Source organism: Camelina sativa, chromosome 18, assembly GCF_030686135.1.
Source record: "Camelina sativa cultivar CO46 ecotype springtype chromosome 18, ASM3068613v1".
Classification (NCBI taxonomy): domain Eukaryota; kingdom Viridiplantae; phylum Streptophyta; class Magnoliopsida; order Brassicales; family Brassicaceae; genus Camelina; species Camelina sativa.
Window position 1 is genome coordinate 11,842,170 of NC_141897.1, and position 15,128 is coordinate 11,857,297.

A 15,128-nucleotide genomic window follows, 5' to 3' on the forward strand; every position below is an offset into this window, starting at 1 on the left:
AAGAAGTACTTGCAAACCAGCGTGCGCGTGTCTGTTTCACTTCAGACTTATGGACAGCTCGAGGTACAGTTATGAGTTCTATTTGTTTGACAGCCCACTACATTGATGAAAATTGGCACTTGAATAGCAAGATTTTGCAATTCTGTGAACTTAAATCTCCTCACATTGGTGAAGAAATCTCTAACAAGATTCTGGAATGTTTGAAAGAATGGGGATTGGAGAAAAATGTATTTTCTATTACCTTAGATAATGCAACAAACAACAATAGTATGCTGAACATTCTCAAGGGTCAACTTCAAATGATTAGTGGTAGTGGTTTATTATGTGATGGGAAATTTATGCATGTTAGATGTTGTGCCCATATTCTTAATCTGATAGTGAAGAAAGGTTTAGATCTAGCAAAAGATGTTCTGCACAACATCAGAGAGAGTGTGATATATGTTAAAGCATCTTCAAAGAGGAGAGACGCTTTTGCTGCATGTGTTGAGAGAGTAAAGATTAAGAGTGGAGCAGGGTTATCACAAGATGTTCCTACCAGATGGAACTCCACATATGAGATGCTTGTAAGAGCTTTGAAGTTTAAGGAAGCATTTGTCAGCTTGAAGTGGTTTGACAGCAACTACAAGACTTTGCCTTCTGATGATGAATGGAATCGTGGAGAGAAAATTTGTGAGTTGTTGAAGCCGTTTAGTGATATCACGGCACATTTTTCAGGTTCTAAGTATCCTACTTCTAATGTCTATTTTACACAAGTGTGGAGAATTGAACTGTTGCTGAGGAAATTTGCATCTTGTGATGATGAAGATGTGGCAAAACTGGCTCACGATATGCAGATTATGTTTACCAAGTATTGGGAGGATTATAGTCTTATTTTGGCAATGGGAGCTGTTTTAGACCCAAGAATGAAACTGCAAATGCTTGAAGTAGCTTATGAAAGAGTTGATCCAACTACTTCTGCATCGAAAATCAAAAATCTTAAAGACAATTTGGAGATGCTCTATGAAGATTATAAGGCTAAGTCTAGGACTTGTTCTTCAAGTATTTCTGTAACTCCAAATCCGCATGATTGGGTCAATGAATCTCCACTTGATGATGATTATGACAATGTAAGAATGTTGTTTTTGTTGTTTATGTTGCTTGTGTTGCTTATGTTGCTTATGTTGCTTTTGTTGTTTATGTTGCTTGTGTTGCTTCTTTTCTGTAGGATCTTTTTGAGCTTGAAAAAAGCATCGGAGTTGGAGTAGGCAAGACAAAGACACATCTGGATATCTATTTAGAAGAGCCAAGATTGGAGAGAAAGTCTTTTCCAAAATTGGATGTTTTGTCCTTTTGGAAGGACAACCAGCATCGACTTGGGGAATTAGCCTCTTTGGCTTGTGAAATACTAAGTATTCCCATCACCACGGTAGCATCTGGATCAGCCTTTAGTATTGGATCTCGGGTCATAACTCCTTACAGAAACCGTTTGCTTCCAAAGAACGTTCAAGCTTTGCTCTGGACCCGTAATTGGTTACGTGGTTCTGCAGATTATGAAGGTAACTAAACTCTTAACTTTTACATAATATTATTTTCCTTAATAAGTGAACTTTAACTTTTACATAAAACTATTTTCCATAAAACTATTAACTTTAACAGGTAACATAGAGAACAACTATGACATTGGCACAACAACATTTACTTCAGAAGAATGTTCAAGATCAGGAGATTCTATCATGCATTGAATATGTTGCTTCTAGTGTGGTCTTGTTCTGTTTTGTTTTGGCTTCGTCTTCCTCTTCGTAAGATTCAGTGAGAAGTAGTAGTGTCATAGGGTTTTAGGAATTGTATTATTTGAGGCTTTAAGATGAGAATTTGATTTATTATGATCCTAATTGGTTTGTTTGGTACTAGTGGGTTTTGTTCTGTTTTGTTGTATCATACAAGTATGAATTCGTATTTCATTTCTTTGATATATAATGTTTTCGTTTCTGTTTTCCTTTGTTGTTCTCTGATTACAATCTCTAGTAAAAAAGCAATCTTAAGTAAAAAATCAAAAAAAAATCCATCTAAACGGGTCTAAACGGGCCAGATAAATGGGCAGGATCTAAACGGGTACATGGTCTAAACGGGCAGGGTATAAACGGGTAGGGTATAAACGGTCCAAAACAGGCAGGGCTTAAATGGGCAGGGTCTAAATGGGCAGGGTAGTCCCATTTTAATTTAATCATATTACACCACTCAATTTTATTCAAACACAATAAATTACTATTGTAACTCCATAACTTCCATCGTTTTTTATCATATAAATAATCATTCTCCCAATCTCTCATTCTCTCATATTGACATTCTTTTACTATCTCATTTTCACATTCTCTCGTTCTCTTCTACAATACCTCAAATCATTTTTCGTTTTTTTTTCTTATTTTTGATGTATGGGTTGTAAAAAACAAAAAAAATATCATTGTAAATTTTTAATGCTAAATTATAATTTTAGAGACTACATGATATATGTTTTACATTGTTCTTATTTTAAAAGATTCATCTCTATTATCTAATTTAGATTATTATCTCACATATGTTGTAAGAGTTTGATTCTATATTTTAATTTAGAAAGTATTATATATATTTAACATTGTTTTCAATTTTTATTTTATTTATATAAAAATAAAAAAATTCTTTTATATTTCAGGCCTTTCTAATCAATTCATATTTATTTTTTAAAATTTGCATAGTTAAATTTAAATTCACGTATGTTGGTTTTAACAAAAAAAAATCAACTTTATTTGAGAATTAGATGTTCCTATTCATTTTTAAACGATCAATGTGTAACATAATATATATAAGCATTTTGTCTTGTAATCACAAGTTCCATTTCTATTGTTTAACTCCATAGTTAAACTATAATATATGTTGTCCTATTTGTAGGAACAACAACATACTTATTTAATATATTTAAAAGAGCAGATGATTAATTGAAATACATATTTCTCCAAATTTTATAATTCAATCACTGTGAGTGTACTTATTACTTTGAAAAACCTTTACATTGAAGTTCATAAAATCATATAAGAAAACTAAAATATTATGTCACTTCAAATTTGGAAGGAAACTCAAAAATAACTTCTATCCAATATTTCATACATTCCTCCCACAAATAAAATATATATATATATATATATATATGTTCAAGATTATATTTAAATATTACAGAATTTTTTAGTTAGCTAAGCTTATAGTCACATATATACGATATATATACATAAGAATTTATATTACTTATTAACACCATAATTCGACCTATTATTTGCTTAACTCAAAAATGGTTTCAAAGCCAACTAAATAAAAACATAAACGATCTTATTGATATTAGACCAAAACATGGGCATACAAACATAATCACTTACACGAAAGATAATTATTTTTTAAAATAACTTATTATTGTAACATCAACTTATGAAGAGTTTACATAAGCAGTTAATTAGAAAATCTAAAACACAATAAATGTATTGGGAACAATATCAGTCAACGATAAGATTGGATCCTCGAAAGCAAAAACAACATCTTCATAATTCATAACAAATAAACACCACAATTGTACACATCTAAACGAAATGGTATAAAGATATAGTACAAATACAAGTGACTGCGAAGCCCGTATATGCCTAATTAAAACGAAATAATACAAAAGAGAAAACGAAAAAGACCAAAAAAAACAAGAAAGTGCCAACTACACCACAACCTACGCGTTGCGTGGGAAGCACCTAGTAAATTAATAAGCAAGGGAAAAAAACTACTCTAAGTATTAGTTATATTTTTTTAAATACCACTAAAAAATACCGCATTTTAGTTTTTTTTCCAAAACTACCACAAAATATTTTTTTCCAAAATTAACACAAACACAAAAAAATGATTTTTAAGAATATTGAAGTTTTTTTAAGTTTGGGTTGACACATTTAGTTTTAGGGTATAGTTTTTAGGGGTAGGGTTTAGTATTTAGAATTTAGGAATTAGTTTTTAGTATTAAAACTTTAGTTCAATTATGTGGTATTTTTGGGAAAAAAAACTTATCTTAGTGGTATTTATGAAAATTGCCAAAGTATTATCCTAATTTATTTTTATTCATAAAAAAACAAAACAAAAAATTGTGTCTTTGTTAGTAAAAAATAAAATAAAACCATATCTCTATAATTAAACTAGTTTGCCCAATTTTGTAAATCTTTTTTTTTTTCTTCTCATCATCAATATGACCTTAGTTTTTTAAGAGAAATTGCAGTGTATAACCAATTTTTTTTTATATTTTAACCACTAACTACTCTTACCACATCAAGCGTATTTTATATAACAATTACAACCCTAACCCTTGCCACCATCTCTACCAACATCATCACCACCACCATCATATTCTTTCACTACCTCCGGCAACCACCACCTCCGGCCAACTCCGGCGATCACCACCTCCGGTGACCACCAACTCCGGCCAACTCCGGTGACCACCAACTCCGACGGCACCACTTTCGGCCATCTCCGACCTCCGATCACCTCCTCTGGTCGTCGGCTGCCGGCCATCACCATCACCAACCACCATCATCAGACACTAAAATGGTAATTCTTTCTACCCTTAATCCTATTTTTCTAATTTTTTCAAATAACATACTATATTCTTAATTAAATCATTGAATTTGGTTATTGGAGAAATTGACCATTTTTCAATTTACTTTTTTCCCCCTATTTTTTTTAGCTTCTAAGAGAGGTTTAGGTTTAGGTTTAAATTAGGAAACACAAAATGGTGAAACAAACCAATTTTGATGATCAATGAACAATAATGTTTACTTTAAGATTAATAGGTTTGGTAACCAAGTTAACAACCAACAATGTTACATGTTTGGCCGCAAAGCTAAGATGGGCAATTGTGAAAGTCTATAATCCTTTTTTTTCTGTGAGATAAAACTTGGAGATGGAGGTAAATCCCCTAGGTTGCTACGGTTTCAAAGCCAATTTGCTGAACGCAGAATTCACTTTTTCCTCGGTGATTGTTCTGTAGTTTTCATAGAAGTCTAGAATCTCCATGGCAATGTTCTTTACCTGCAACCCAATTGCCCCCATGTAAAGGTTTTATATGTTACTAAAAAAACAGCAAACCATGCAAAATGTTTGTAGGGTTTTTTCTTGGAAGAATGACTCACCAAGTTCATGTCCTCGTGAAGATCTTCAAACCATGCAGTGATGTCTTTCTCTCTGTGGACACTTGCTATGTATATGGACGCTAGCGCTATGCGATAAGGTGGGTGTACAAGTATGAGGTCCATCTTATATGTATCGTTAACAATTCCCCTGAAACACGAAAACAAACCTCAGTTTTTTAATTGTTTTTTACTCAGGTCAGAGATCTAAAGAAATAATCAAAATTTCGCATATAGAAGGACTTTACCATGTAATCTGGTTCATATTTACATCGTTTATTGCAGCATCTTGCAAATACCTGAGAAATCAAAAGAATGAGTTATGTTGATCTTCTAACTAAAATGAATTCTCAGTTCCATAATAGGGAAACATATAGGTTTTAGATACCATCAAGGCACACAAAACTCTCACCAAGGAATATAAAATACAATTGGTCCAAAAAACTTCATTGGTTATAATGAACTCAAAAACATTAAAGGCAACTACAGACAATGACAGGTAAGGATTGTATGTGCAAATTGTATGGATTCTGAAAAGCAGATAATTAAGAGAGGTGAAGCATACATACTTAGATAATGACAGGTAAGGGTGAAACACAACCAGATAATAGTCTAGTGCTTCTAAGACCTTCATCTCCATTCCTAATATATCTTTTAGTTCATATTTGTACTCATCAGGATCTGCAACGACATATAAGAACCGTAGGCGAAAAGTCAAAAAAACGCATGTTGAAGGGGATTCTCATGTAATTTAAGCAACAGTAAAAAAGTCGAAAACATCAAAAAGAAAAAAAAAACACAGTAGAAGAAGATATTACACAATCTTTTGATGTAAAAAACAAGATTCCTGGCCTGGACAATGCTTTCTTCAGCTTTAGAAGCCAAGTACAAGCAAGTAAGAGCCACAAGACGAGGCTCAAACTCTACCATACTCTTTCTGAGAAAACACAATGTCAATAGAAGATATTAGTGGCTAAAACTGAAAACTTTAGGTTGAACACCTTATGGTGTTTGAATTTGATGACAGAGGTGCAACAAACTGAGACATTGAAATGCCTATGCTTTTGAATACTAAACAAGAACTGACAACAAGTAGTTATTGGCAAATAAGAAGAATTTAACTCATTGAATACCTCACAATCACAAGATATACAAATTATACATTGCATACCTGATATAAACCCGCCTCATATACGTAATTGCAGTAGCCACAACCCTACATAAGTAGCGCAAAGATTCAAATTAAATTCCAGGTTACTACTACTGAACCAAAAACAAAGTAATGAAAACAAATAAAATCTCCGATTTAGCAAAAATTGGATCCCCAAATTGCAAAAAACCAACCTTTGCCTCACTTTAATGTGTTGAGCCAATTTCATTATATCTGAAACAACAAACAGACATATATAAAACTCAACTTTTAAAAATTATTCAAACCAGTTAACAGAGTCAAACAAATTAATTTGCGAGTGAGAAAAAAGTAGAAGATTTCGTACGATTAGACATATGGAACTTGATGAGCTTGAAATCATCAACTGAGATACCACGTTCTTTATCAAGATCGTGAACTACATCGACTTCTTCTGGATCCAAAAGCTGTTTACTGCTTCGTTCAAACCAAAGAAAAAAAAAATCCAGAAATTGAAATTAAAAAGTTGCTAGAAGGAGAAGAAGAAGAAGAAGAAGTGAATATTGATGGGTTAAGTTGAAAAGAATGATTACTAGTGAGATGAATTCCAGAAATTAGCAGCCATTTTTTCCGGTAGACCGTCGAGATTTTGGTAAGGAGGAGAAGCTTTTTTTTGCCTATAAGTTGAACATTTTTTCTGTTATCTGTCAAATCTTTTTTTGGTTTGGTGGTCGTCTCATGATCTATCAAATCGTTGCTTTTATTTGAAAACTTACATTTTTAAGATGTTCGGTCCATTATCAGCCCATTCTCAGCCCAATAGTTATATATATTCCTCAGAAGTCAGCAGAACATGTCATTACATTGACTCATCGTTTAATAGTCAACTCGCAACCAATAGAAATACGAAGTCGTCTTGAAAATCTCATACATTATGTTTCTCTCATGAGTTGTTTATATTATATATTTTGGAAAAGAAAAAAAAAGATTAACTTGGTTAAATAAATGAGATTTCTTAGTCAGTGGAAGTTAATCACATATTATGAATTGGTGATGATATATGGACATCGTCGTCTAATGCATATATACATAAATGGGGGAGAATGTCTTATGATTCATTTTTAACCCTATGTTACTATGTAATTAACTATGTTATTCGTCAAATGTGTATTAGTTAAAACATTTTTCTAAAATGTACTGTATTAGTTAAAACATTTTTCTAAAATGTACTGTATTATTCATCTACTTAGTATATCTATATTTGTCATAATCATTTACTCAACTTTTGTTAATATATTTTTTAAAAAAACTGATATTGGAATATGGAAAAGGGTTGATTTCTTTTTTTTTGCTTTTTTTAAACAAACTTTTTGTTCTTGATATATTAGTGACAAAATTAGTTCTTATATGACTCATAAATTAACAAAATATTAAGCGCAGAATAAATAAAATATATGTTTTAATGAACATTGACCAAAAACGTGATTAGTTTCATAATTTTTATAATAAAAACAATATATAACGTATCTTTTTCTTCCAAAAAAAAATCAGAAGAGTCACGTTTTAAGTTAATTTGCGGATTTTTTAATGTAACCCTTTATATATATATATATATATATATATATATATATATATATATACAAAAATACAAATTTCTAAACGTAAAAAAAAAGTATTTTGTAACTTTGAATACAAATTTTCATGGAGTGTAGTGTATCATAACAGGTTCAAAGTTTGTCGAATAATTGAACACGGAAGTTTAAATGTCAAAATTCAAGAAAGAAGATAAACTTGGAAAGCTGCAAACGCTACATGCCTACATCCATACATAGAATTGAAGTGGTTGAATCAACAATTTAGATATAAAAAATACATTCTACTCGGATTCTGAATTAATATTAGATTAACTATAGTTAGGTTAAATAAATTAGATTTTCTCAGTCAATAGAAGTTAATCACGTATGATGACTAGATATTGTCTCATGCATATGTGCACCTTGTTATATTAGTTATGTTAATTCATTTTATTTAATGTAATAATCATAAAACTATTAGAATTTTATGAGAAGATTTTTTAATAAACTTTTTTAAAATGGTATTTCTGAAAAATGAGATTGAAAATGATGTATTTTTAAAATTCTCCCTAAAATACATATATAACAAACAAATTTTGTAAATGTCAATAATACACTTTATTAATTCAAATCATACAATATCAAAATATACCACTTATTTAAGAACTATTGTTAATGATAAAAATATAAATTTACTATGATATTCAAAATCTACCTAAAACATTTAATAATTAAATTCAAAAATTATTCTATAGGGAGAATTAAATATATTTTCTATAAAATCATATGAAATGCAATAAAAACATCCCAAATATTAATTTATTTTTTAATTTTTTTTATATTCACCTTATTGCTAGGTAAAATTCTAACGATTTAAACTTTATAGTAAAATTTTGGAAATGGAATATCAAATTGTGTTTTATATAGAAAATCATTAAATTACAAATTTTGAATTAAATAAACATTATAATGATATTTATACAATTATATTTTGGATCAAAAGAACTAAATATAATGATTACAAATTTTTTGGAGGTAAGAGAGTGTTAAAATTTTTATTTAATAATTGGATTATAATAGTTTATTTTGTTAAAACATTGCATACTTTCAAAAATAAAATAAATATACATGAATGAAGATGATTTTTTTAGCTTCATTCCCTCATTGGGCTTTGATCGAAATTTAGTATTGTTGAATCTGCATCTATATTTTTTTTACAGCCACCAAAATTTTATTATACATCTGTAATTAAAAATTAAAAAATAATCAGCAGACAAAGAAGGAAGGAAGAAATACATAAAAAAAATATTTGAACAAAATAAGATAAATCTAACAAAATATATAATCACACTCTTATCATGAGTTATGAACTCATGCAATAACATAAACAAAACAAAAAAAAAGAAATTTAGAATTTGAGATATGGTGGATGATGATGTGAGAATGGTTATTAAAAGGATTTCAAGGGATGGAAGATACATTTATAAAATAATTTATTATACATATGTACTTGAAAAATAAAAATAATAAGAAGACAAAGAAGGAAGGAAGAAATACATAAAAACAAATAAATAAAATTGTACAAATTATATAATCACATTCTTACTATGAGTTTTCAACCCATGCAAGAACATAAACAAAACAAAGAAAATATTTAGAATTTGAGATATGGTGGATGATGATGTGAGAATGGTTATTTATAAGATTTCAAGGGATGAAAGTTACATTTCTAAAATAATTTAACTAGAGGAGTTACATTTATAATTTATAGTGTGTTTGAATGAAAATGAATGAAAAAATAGTCAATTCATATTTATGTAATTTCAGTTACAATTTAGTAGTAAAGTGTGAATTTAAAGTATAGATTAATGTACATAATTATATTTTTACTTAATTAAAATAAATATTATTTTTTAGAAATTATATGCTAAATGGACCAAGGAGAGAGTGAATAATTGTTTTTTACAGCCACCAAAAATTTATAATACATATGTAATTGTAAATAAAAAATATAAGAAGACAAATAAAGAAGGAAGAAATACCTAAAAACTAAGAAATAAATTTGAACAAAATATAAGAGAAATCTATAAAAGTATATAATCACACTCTTACCATGAGTTTTGAACCCATGCAAGAACATAAACAAAACAAATAATATTTAGAATATTAGATATGGTGGATGATGATGTGAGAATGGTTATTTATAAGATTTCAAGGGATGGAAGTTACATTTCTAAAATAATTTATTATACATATGTAATTGAAAATTTAAAATAATAAGAATACAAAGAAAAAAGGAAGAAATACATAAAAACAAAGAAATAAAATTGTACAAATTATATAATCACATTCTTACTATGAGTTTTGAACTCATGCAAGAGCATAAACAAAACAAAGAAAATATTTAGGATTCTAGATATGGTGGATGATAATGTGAGAATGATTATTTATAAGATTACAAGGGTTGAAAGTTATATTCCTAATATAATTTAATTAGAGGAGTTACAATTATAATTTATAGTGTGTTGGAATGAAATGAATGGTCAAATAAAATAGTCAATTCATAATTAATGTAATTTCAATTACAATTTAGTAGTAAAATGTGGATTTAAAGTATAGATTAATGTACATTATTACATTTTTATTTAATTTAAAATAATTATTAATTTAAAAAAAACTTAAATGCTAAATGAACCAATAAAGAGAGAGTGAAACATTACTTTTATATATATGATTATGATATGGACATCGTCGTCCAATGCATATATAAATGGGGGAAAACTTGTTGTGATTTATTTTCAACCTTATGTTATTCATCAAATGTGTATTAGTTAAAACATTTTGCTAAAATTTATTATTCATCTACTTCGTGTTGTAATATTTTTGTCATAGTCATTTTATTCAAGTTTTCTTGATATATATTTTTTTAACTGATAGTGGAATATGGAAAAAGGTTGGGTTTTTTTTTTTTTGCTTTTTTCACACAAACTTTCTATTCGTAATGTAATAATGGCAAATTTAGTTCTTATATGATTCATAAATTAACAAAATATTAAACGCACAATAAATAAAATATATTTTTGATGAAGAATGACCAAAAAAAAGTGAATAGTTTTCATAATATATAAAAAAAGAAAAATATAATGTATCTTCTTTCTTTCAAAGTTAAAAGAAAAGTCAAAAGACTCACATTTTAAGTTAATTAGCGGATTTTTTAATGTAAATCTTTTTAGATATAAATACAAATTTTTAAACGTAAAAAAAATATATTTTTGTAACTGTAAATACAAAGGTTCATGGAGTGTAGTGTATCATAAATATAACAGGTTCAATGTTTCTCGAATAATTGAACACGAAATAAAATTTGGAGTTTTAAGTGTTAAAATTCACCAAAGAAGATGAACTTGAAAAGCTGCAAATGCTACATGCCTACATCCATACATAGATTTTGAAGTGGTTGAATATGTTATTTCCTCGGCAATACTTTCTTTCCTTTGGATTGTCTAAATTTATTTAAAGTTTAGATATATATATATATATTTTCTTTTAATTTATAAGAACTAGTAAACAAAAAAAAAAAAAAAAAAAAATCAATGACCTCAAAAGGACTTTCCGATTCACGTTTCACATGTTGAGAGTACCACCAAGTGTGTGCCATCTTTTTTTAATATGAAACCAATGATTGAATCAACAACATAAAAATACATTATACTCGGATTCTGAATAAACATGCGGACGTGTGCACTATATTATAACATCTACTACTCCAATTAATCAAGTTTATAAATCTTTACAATAATCAAATTTTACTCATCAGTAAATAATCTGAAGTTAGTAGTGGAGTGGAAGGAAGTGCAAGAGACCTTAATCTTGACACGTGTCGGTCCAAAAAAAGAGTCCATGACCACCACACCCCCCCCCCCCCCCAGAGTCTCTTTCCGTCTATATAAACAGCCTCCTCAAGTCCCCACAAAGTCCTCTTCCGTTGCCTTTTTCTTTTTTTTTTTTTTTCCGTACACTTGGCCCTCTCGTCCTCGCGATCAAACCCTAGGTCCCGCCATTGCTCTCGAGGTCCCCCAGACCTACAAAATCGGAGCTCTGTTTCGCTACTGTAACTTCTTTCTCTCACTCTCTTCTTCACTCTTACTCTAATTTCAGGTGAATCGTCGTCTCTGACAATTTTCGTTTTCTCGTTGATGTTGATGTGACCGATTTCGCCGAATGTGTGATCTACAGTAAAATTTCGTAGTGTTGGAAGCGCAATGTGAAAGTAGATTTTGCTGTTTGTTGTTGTTGTTTCTTAGTTCGTTATGTCGAAGTGTGTGTAAGTTTCGTGAGGTTTCGTCTAACGAAATGATTGAGAAATTAGTCTGTGATTTTAAGGAGTTTTGGGTTGTTCTGTGATTAGATTTGATTCTGTGAGTTTTGTTGTTGTTTAATGAATCCACAGGTGTTTGTTGCTGTGGAGGTTTGTGATAGAGATACTATGGATTCTTCTGCTGCTGCTGCTGCACCTAAACCTGTTATTGATTCACTTACTGTATGTCTCAATTTATGGGGTTTTCTTCTTTCTTTTTCACAAGTTTGGTTCATATCTATTTTTGTGTTGTTAAGTGTTTTTTTTTTTTTTTTTTTTTTTTTTTTTTGTGTTTTGGTAAATGTAGGTTGGGAAAGCGTTTGTCAGTCAGTACTACCACATTATGTATAACATGCCTGAGCATCTTCACCGCTTCTATCAAGAGATTAGTAAGGTTGGGCGTGTTGGACAGGATGGAGTTATGCGCGATTTCTTTACCTTGGAGGTAAATGTTGTCAGTAGTTTTAGTTGGGGTTTGGTTGAATGAGACTATTCTTTTTTTTTATCATTGTGTTAGGATTAGTCCATTTACTCGTGTAAACAAACATGGGGTTGGGGGCTGGAGTGTCAATTGGTTGGTTGAAACTGGATGCGGTTTAAAGTAATTCTCTTTAAGTTGGTCTCAGTTGATGCTTATTCTTTGAGCAGGGTATAAGTGAGGAGCTTAAGTCACTGACTTGTGGAAATTTCAGTTCCGCTGAGATTACCAGTTATGATACCCAAGAGTCTCACAGTGGGGGTTTCCTCCTTGTCGTTACTGGATACTTCACTCAAAACGAGACATTGAGGAGGAAATTCACCCAGACTTTCTTCCTTGCTCCGCAAGAAAATGGGTTCTTTGTTCTCAATGACATCTTCAGATTTGTCAATGACGATGCTAAGAATAATGTTCCAGAGGCCATAGATGAGCAAGTTGTTTCTGGGAAGGACTCTACAAGACCTAGTCTTATCAATGGTAAGTTAAAATTACACTCATTATCCATCACTTCTTTTTTGAACTTCTTCCAATGCACAGTATATTGCAATCCTTTTCTTAAACTTAAGCTCCTACAGGCAATAAGGGCTCTGAGCAAGCTGCACGTGTTTCAGCGAATCCTGTTTGTACGGAAGTGTTTAAACCCTTGAATAATGAGAATGCTAAGGATAATGTTCCAGTACCTCCTGAGATTGTCAATGAAGTCGTTCCAGAGGTTGAGAAAACTTGCAAAAAAGTTGCAGACGAGTCACTGAAATGTTATGACCCAGATGATGGACTCGAAAATGTTCCCAAGAAATCGTATGCCTCTGTGGTAAGTAGTCACCCAAGAGGATTCATACTCAACCTAGTTACATCTTATTTTAGGGCTTATTATGTCACTTCTGGAGTTTTCTATTGATAATTGATGACTTTCATAACAGTTGAAGGTAACGAAGACTAGATCTGGTGTTTCAGCTGTCTCTTCATTGTCTCCGAAGCAGATACAGAAAGACCAAGAACATCAAGCGCTTTCAGATCCTTCTACAGGCCAGATACTCAACGACCAAGGACAACAAGCATTTTTAGATCCTTCTCAAGTGATAGAATCTGATACAGTTTCTGAGTTTGTTGATGCTGCTGACAATGGGCACAATCAGGAAGGTAGGAGTTCACAGAATAGCTGAACCTCAAGTTTTCAGTTATTTCTTCGTCTATTTTCTCTTATCTGTTCATTACATGGTTTTATTCTTTTTTTTTTTTTTTGTCTTTTCATTAGTGGTAGCTGAGGGTACATCTATTTATGTGAGACATCTTCCTGCAAATGCAACCATTGACATGCTTGAGGCTGAATTCAAGCAATTTGGAGCTATTACCAATGGTGGAATTCAAGTTATAAGCCAAAGGGTAAGATTGACCAATTAACTTAAAGTATTGGAAGCTTTCTCCCGGGGATAATGAAACACTAATCTTACATAGAGTTTTTTTTCTTAAAAGAATGATAGTTTACTGTATGACTGGCAGGGACTTGGTTATCCGTATGGTTTTGTTGAGTTTGAGGAGGCAGATGCTGCTCAGAGAGCAATAGAGGTACATATTCTAACCTGTAATATAATTTTCACATTCTTGTTTTAGCATAATAGAAAACCAATATCAGCGTCAGGTGTCTTAACCTTAAATTGATGTATATATGAAATCATCTTAATGATGCAGGCTTCACCTGTGAGAATTGGTGGACAGAGAGCTTTTGTGGAGGAGAAGCTATCCACATCAAGAGGTGAGTTGGTCTAGGTAGCAAAACATTGATATGGTAATGTAAAGAAGAGGAGGATGATTTTTTTGTTTGTTTGCTTGAGTAAACAGGTCACAGAGGAAATGGATACGGAAACAGAAACGTGGCAGTGCGAGGAAGAGGAGATTATGGATATGGCTACGATTACAGGAGGGGAGGTGGAGGAGGAGGAAGGTCTTTTAACCGTAGAGGCAATGAGTACGTCGCCAGCATCAACTCATACTAAACCGGATTGGGCTCTTTTATGGTAAACCGGATATAAATGATTCTTGGAACGGTAGTAAAAGGACAGACTTGGTAGATAAAAAAGATGAATGATATGTTGTTGTCTCTCGGGTATTATAATTAGAAAAAAAGAAAAATATTTGTCGGGGTATGAAGGGGGAAGGCTTATTTTGTAAGACGTTATAAATGCGACTATCTACTAATATCATGTGAAGGTTTCTAGACTTTAATATGTTCAAAGGCTTTTTTTTCTTCCATCCGATTCTGAACGTGTGGTACCAAAAGCGTGTGCGTGTTGGGAACATGTAATATTTTTATACGGACTGATCCTTCTTTGACCAGACTTAAAGACTGTTTGCGTCCCCGACGACAAAACTTTATATTCTTTAGTACGCTCTTGTCATATAGTGTTTTTATTCGGGACTTCTCTGTTGGTCA

At 31.1% G+C, this 15,128-nt stretch overlaps 2 protein-coding genes across 3 annotated transcripts; one reads left to right on the top strand and one right to left on the bottom strand.

Moving 5' to 3' along the window:
- Positions 1 to 4,763: 4,763 nt before the first annotated feature.
- On the bottom strand, positions 4,764 to 7,043 carry LOC104760841 (cyclin-C1-1). The gene is made up of 9 exons (XM_010483814.2): positions 6,882 to 7,043; positions 6,656 to 6,762; positions 6,504 to 6,543; positions 6,331 to 6,375; positions 5,978 to 6,096; positions 5,729 to 5,840; positions 5,408 to 5,458; positions 5,163 to 5,310; positions 4,764 to 5,061 (listed from the first exon to the last, which is right to left on the bottom strand). The coding sequence occupies exons 1-9, from the start codon at positions 6,911 to 6,913 to the stop codon at positions 4,957 to 4,959; spliced, it is 759 nt and encodes a 252-aa protein (XP_010482116.2). The 5' UTR covers positions 6,914 to 7,043; the 3' UTR covers positions 4,764 to 4,956.
- A 4,597-nt stretch (positions 7,044 to 11,640) lies between these two features.
- Positions 11,641 to 14,914, top strand: LOC104760842 (nuclear transport factor 2-like). Of its 2 annotated transcripts, none has more exons than XM_010483815.2 (10): positions 11,641 to 12,020; positions 12,313 to 12,402; positions 12,527 to 12,664; positions 12,868 to 13,174; positions 13,273 to 13,508; positions 13,618 to 13,837; positions 13,953 to 14,080; positions 14,198 to 14,263; positions 14,387 to 14,450; positions 14,537 to 14,914. In XM_010483815.2, the coding sequence occupies exons 2-10, from the start codon at positions 12,349 to 12,351 to the stop codon at positions 14,689 to 14,691; spliced, it is 1,368 nt and encodes a 455-aa protein (XP_010482117.1). In that variant the 5' UTR covers positions 11,641 to 12,020; positions 12,313 to 12,348; the 3' UTR covers positions 14,692 to 14,914. The 2 variants fall into 2 exon arrangements, with proteins under 2 accessions (XP_010482117.1, XP_010482118.1); XM_010483816.3 differs by having other exon boundaries at positions 11,836 to 11,973.
- The last annotated feature ends 214 nt before the right edge of the window (positions 14,915 to 15,128 follow it).

Bases quoted from the DNA above. Each gene is read 5' to 3' on its own strand.
- LOC104760842 (XM_010483815.2), top strand. From the start codon at position 12,349: ATGGATTCTTCTGCTGCTGCTGCTGCACCTAAACCTGTTATTGATTCA. The intron at 13,175-13,272 runs GTAAGTTAAAAT...AAGCTCCTACAG, and splicing joins AAGACCTAGTCTTATCAATG to GCAATAAGGGCTCTGAGCAA. The intron at 14,081-14,197 runs GTAAGATTGACC...TATGACTGGCAG, and splicing joins TTCAAGTTATAAGCCAAAGG to GGACTTGGTTATCCGTATGG.
- LOC104760841 (XM_010483814.2), bottom strand. From the start codon at position 6,913: ATGGCTGCTAATTTCTGGAATTCATCTCACTA. The intron at 5,459-5,728 runs GTATGTATGCTT...TTGATTTCTCAG, and splicing joins CCTTACCTGTCATTATCTAA to GTATTTGCAAGATGCTGCAA. The intron at 5,062-5,162 runs GTGAGTCATTCT...ATTGGGTTGCAG, and splicing joins TTCACGAGGACATGAACTTG to GTAAAGAACATTGCCATGGA.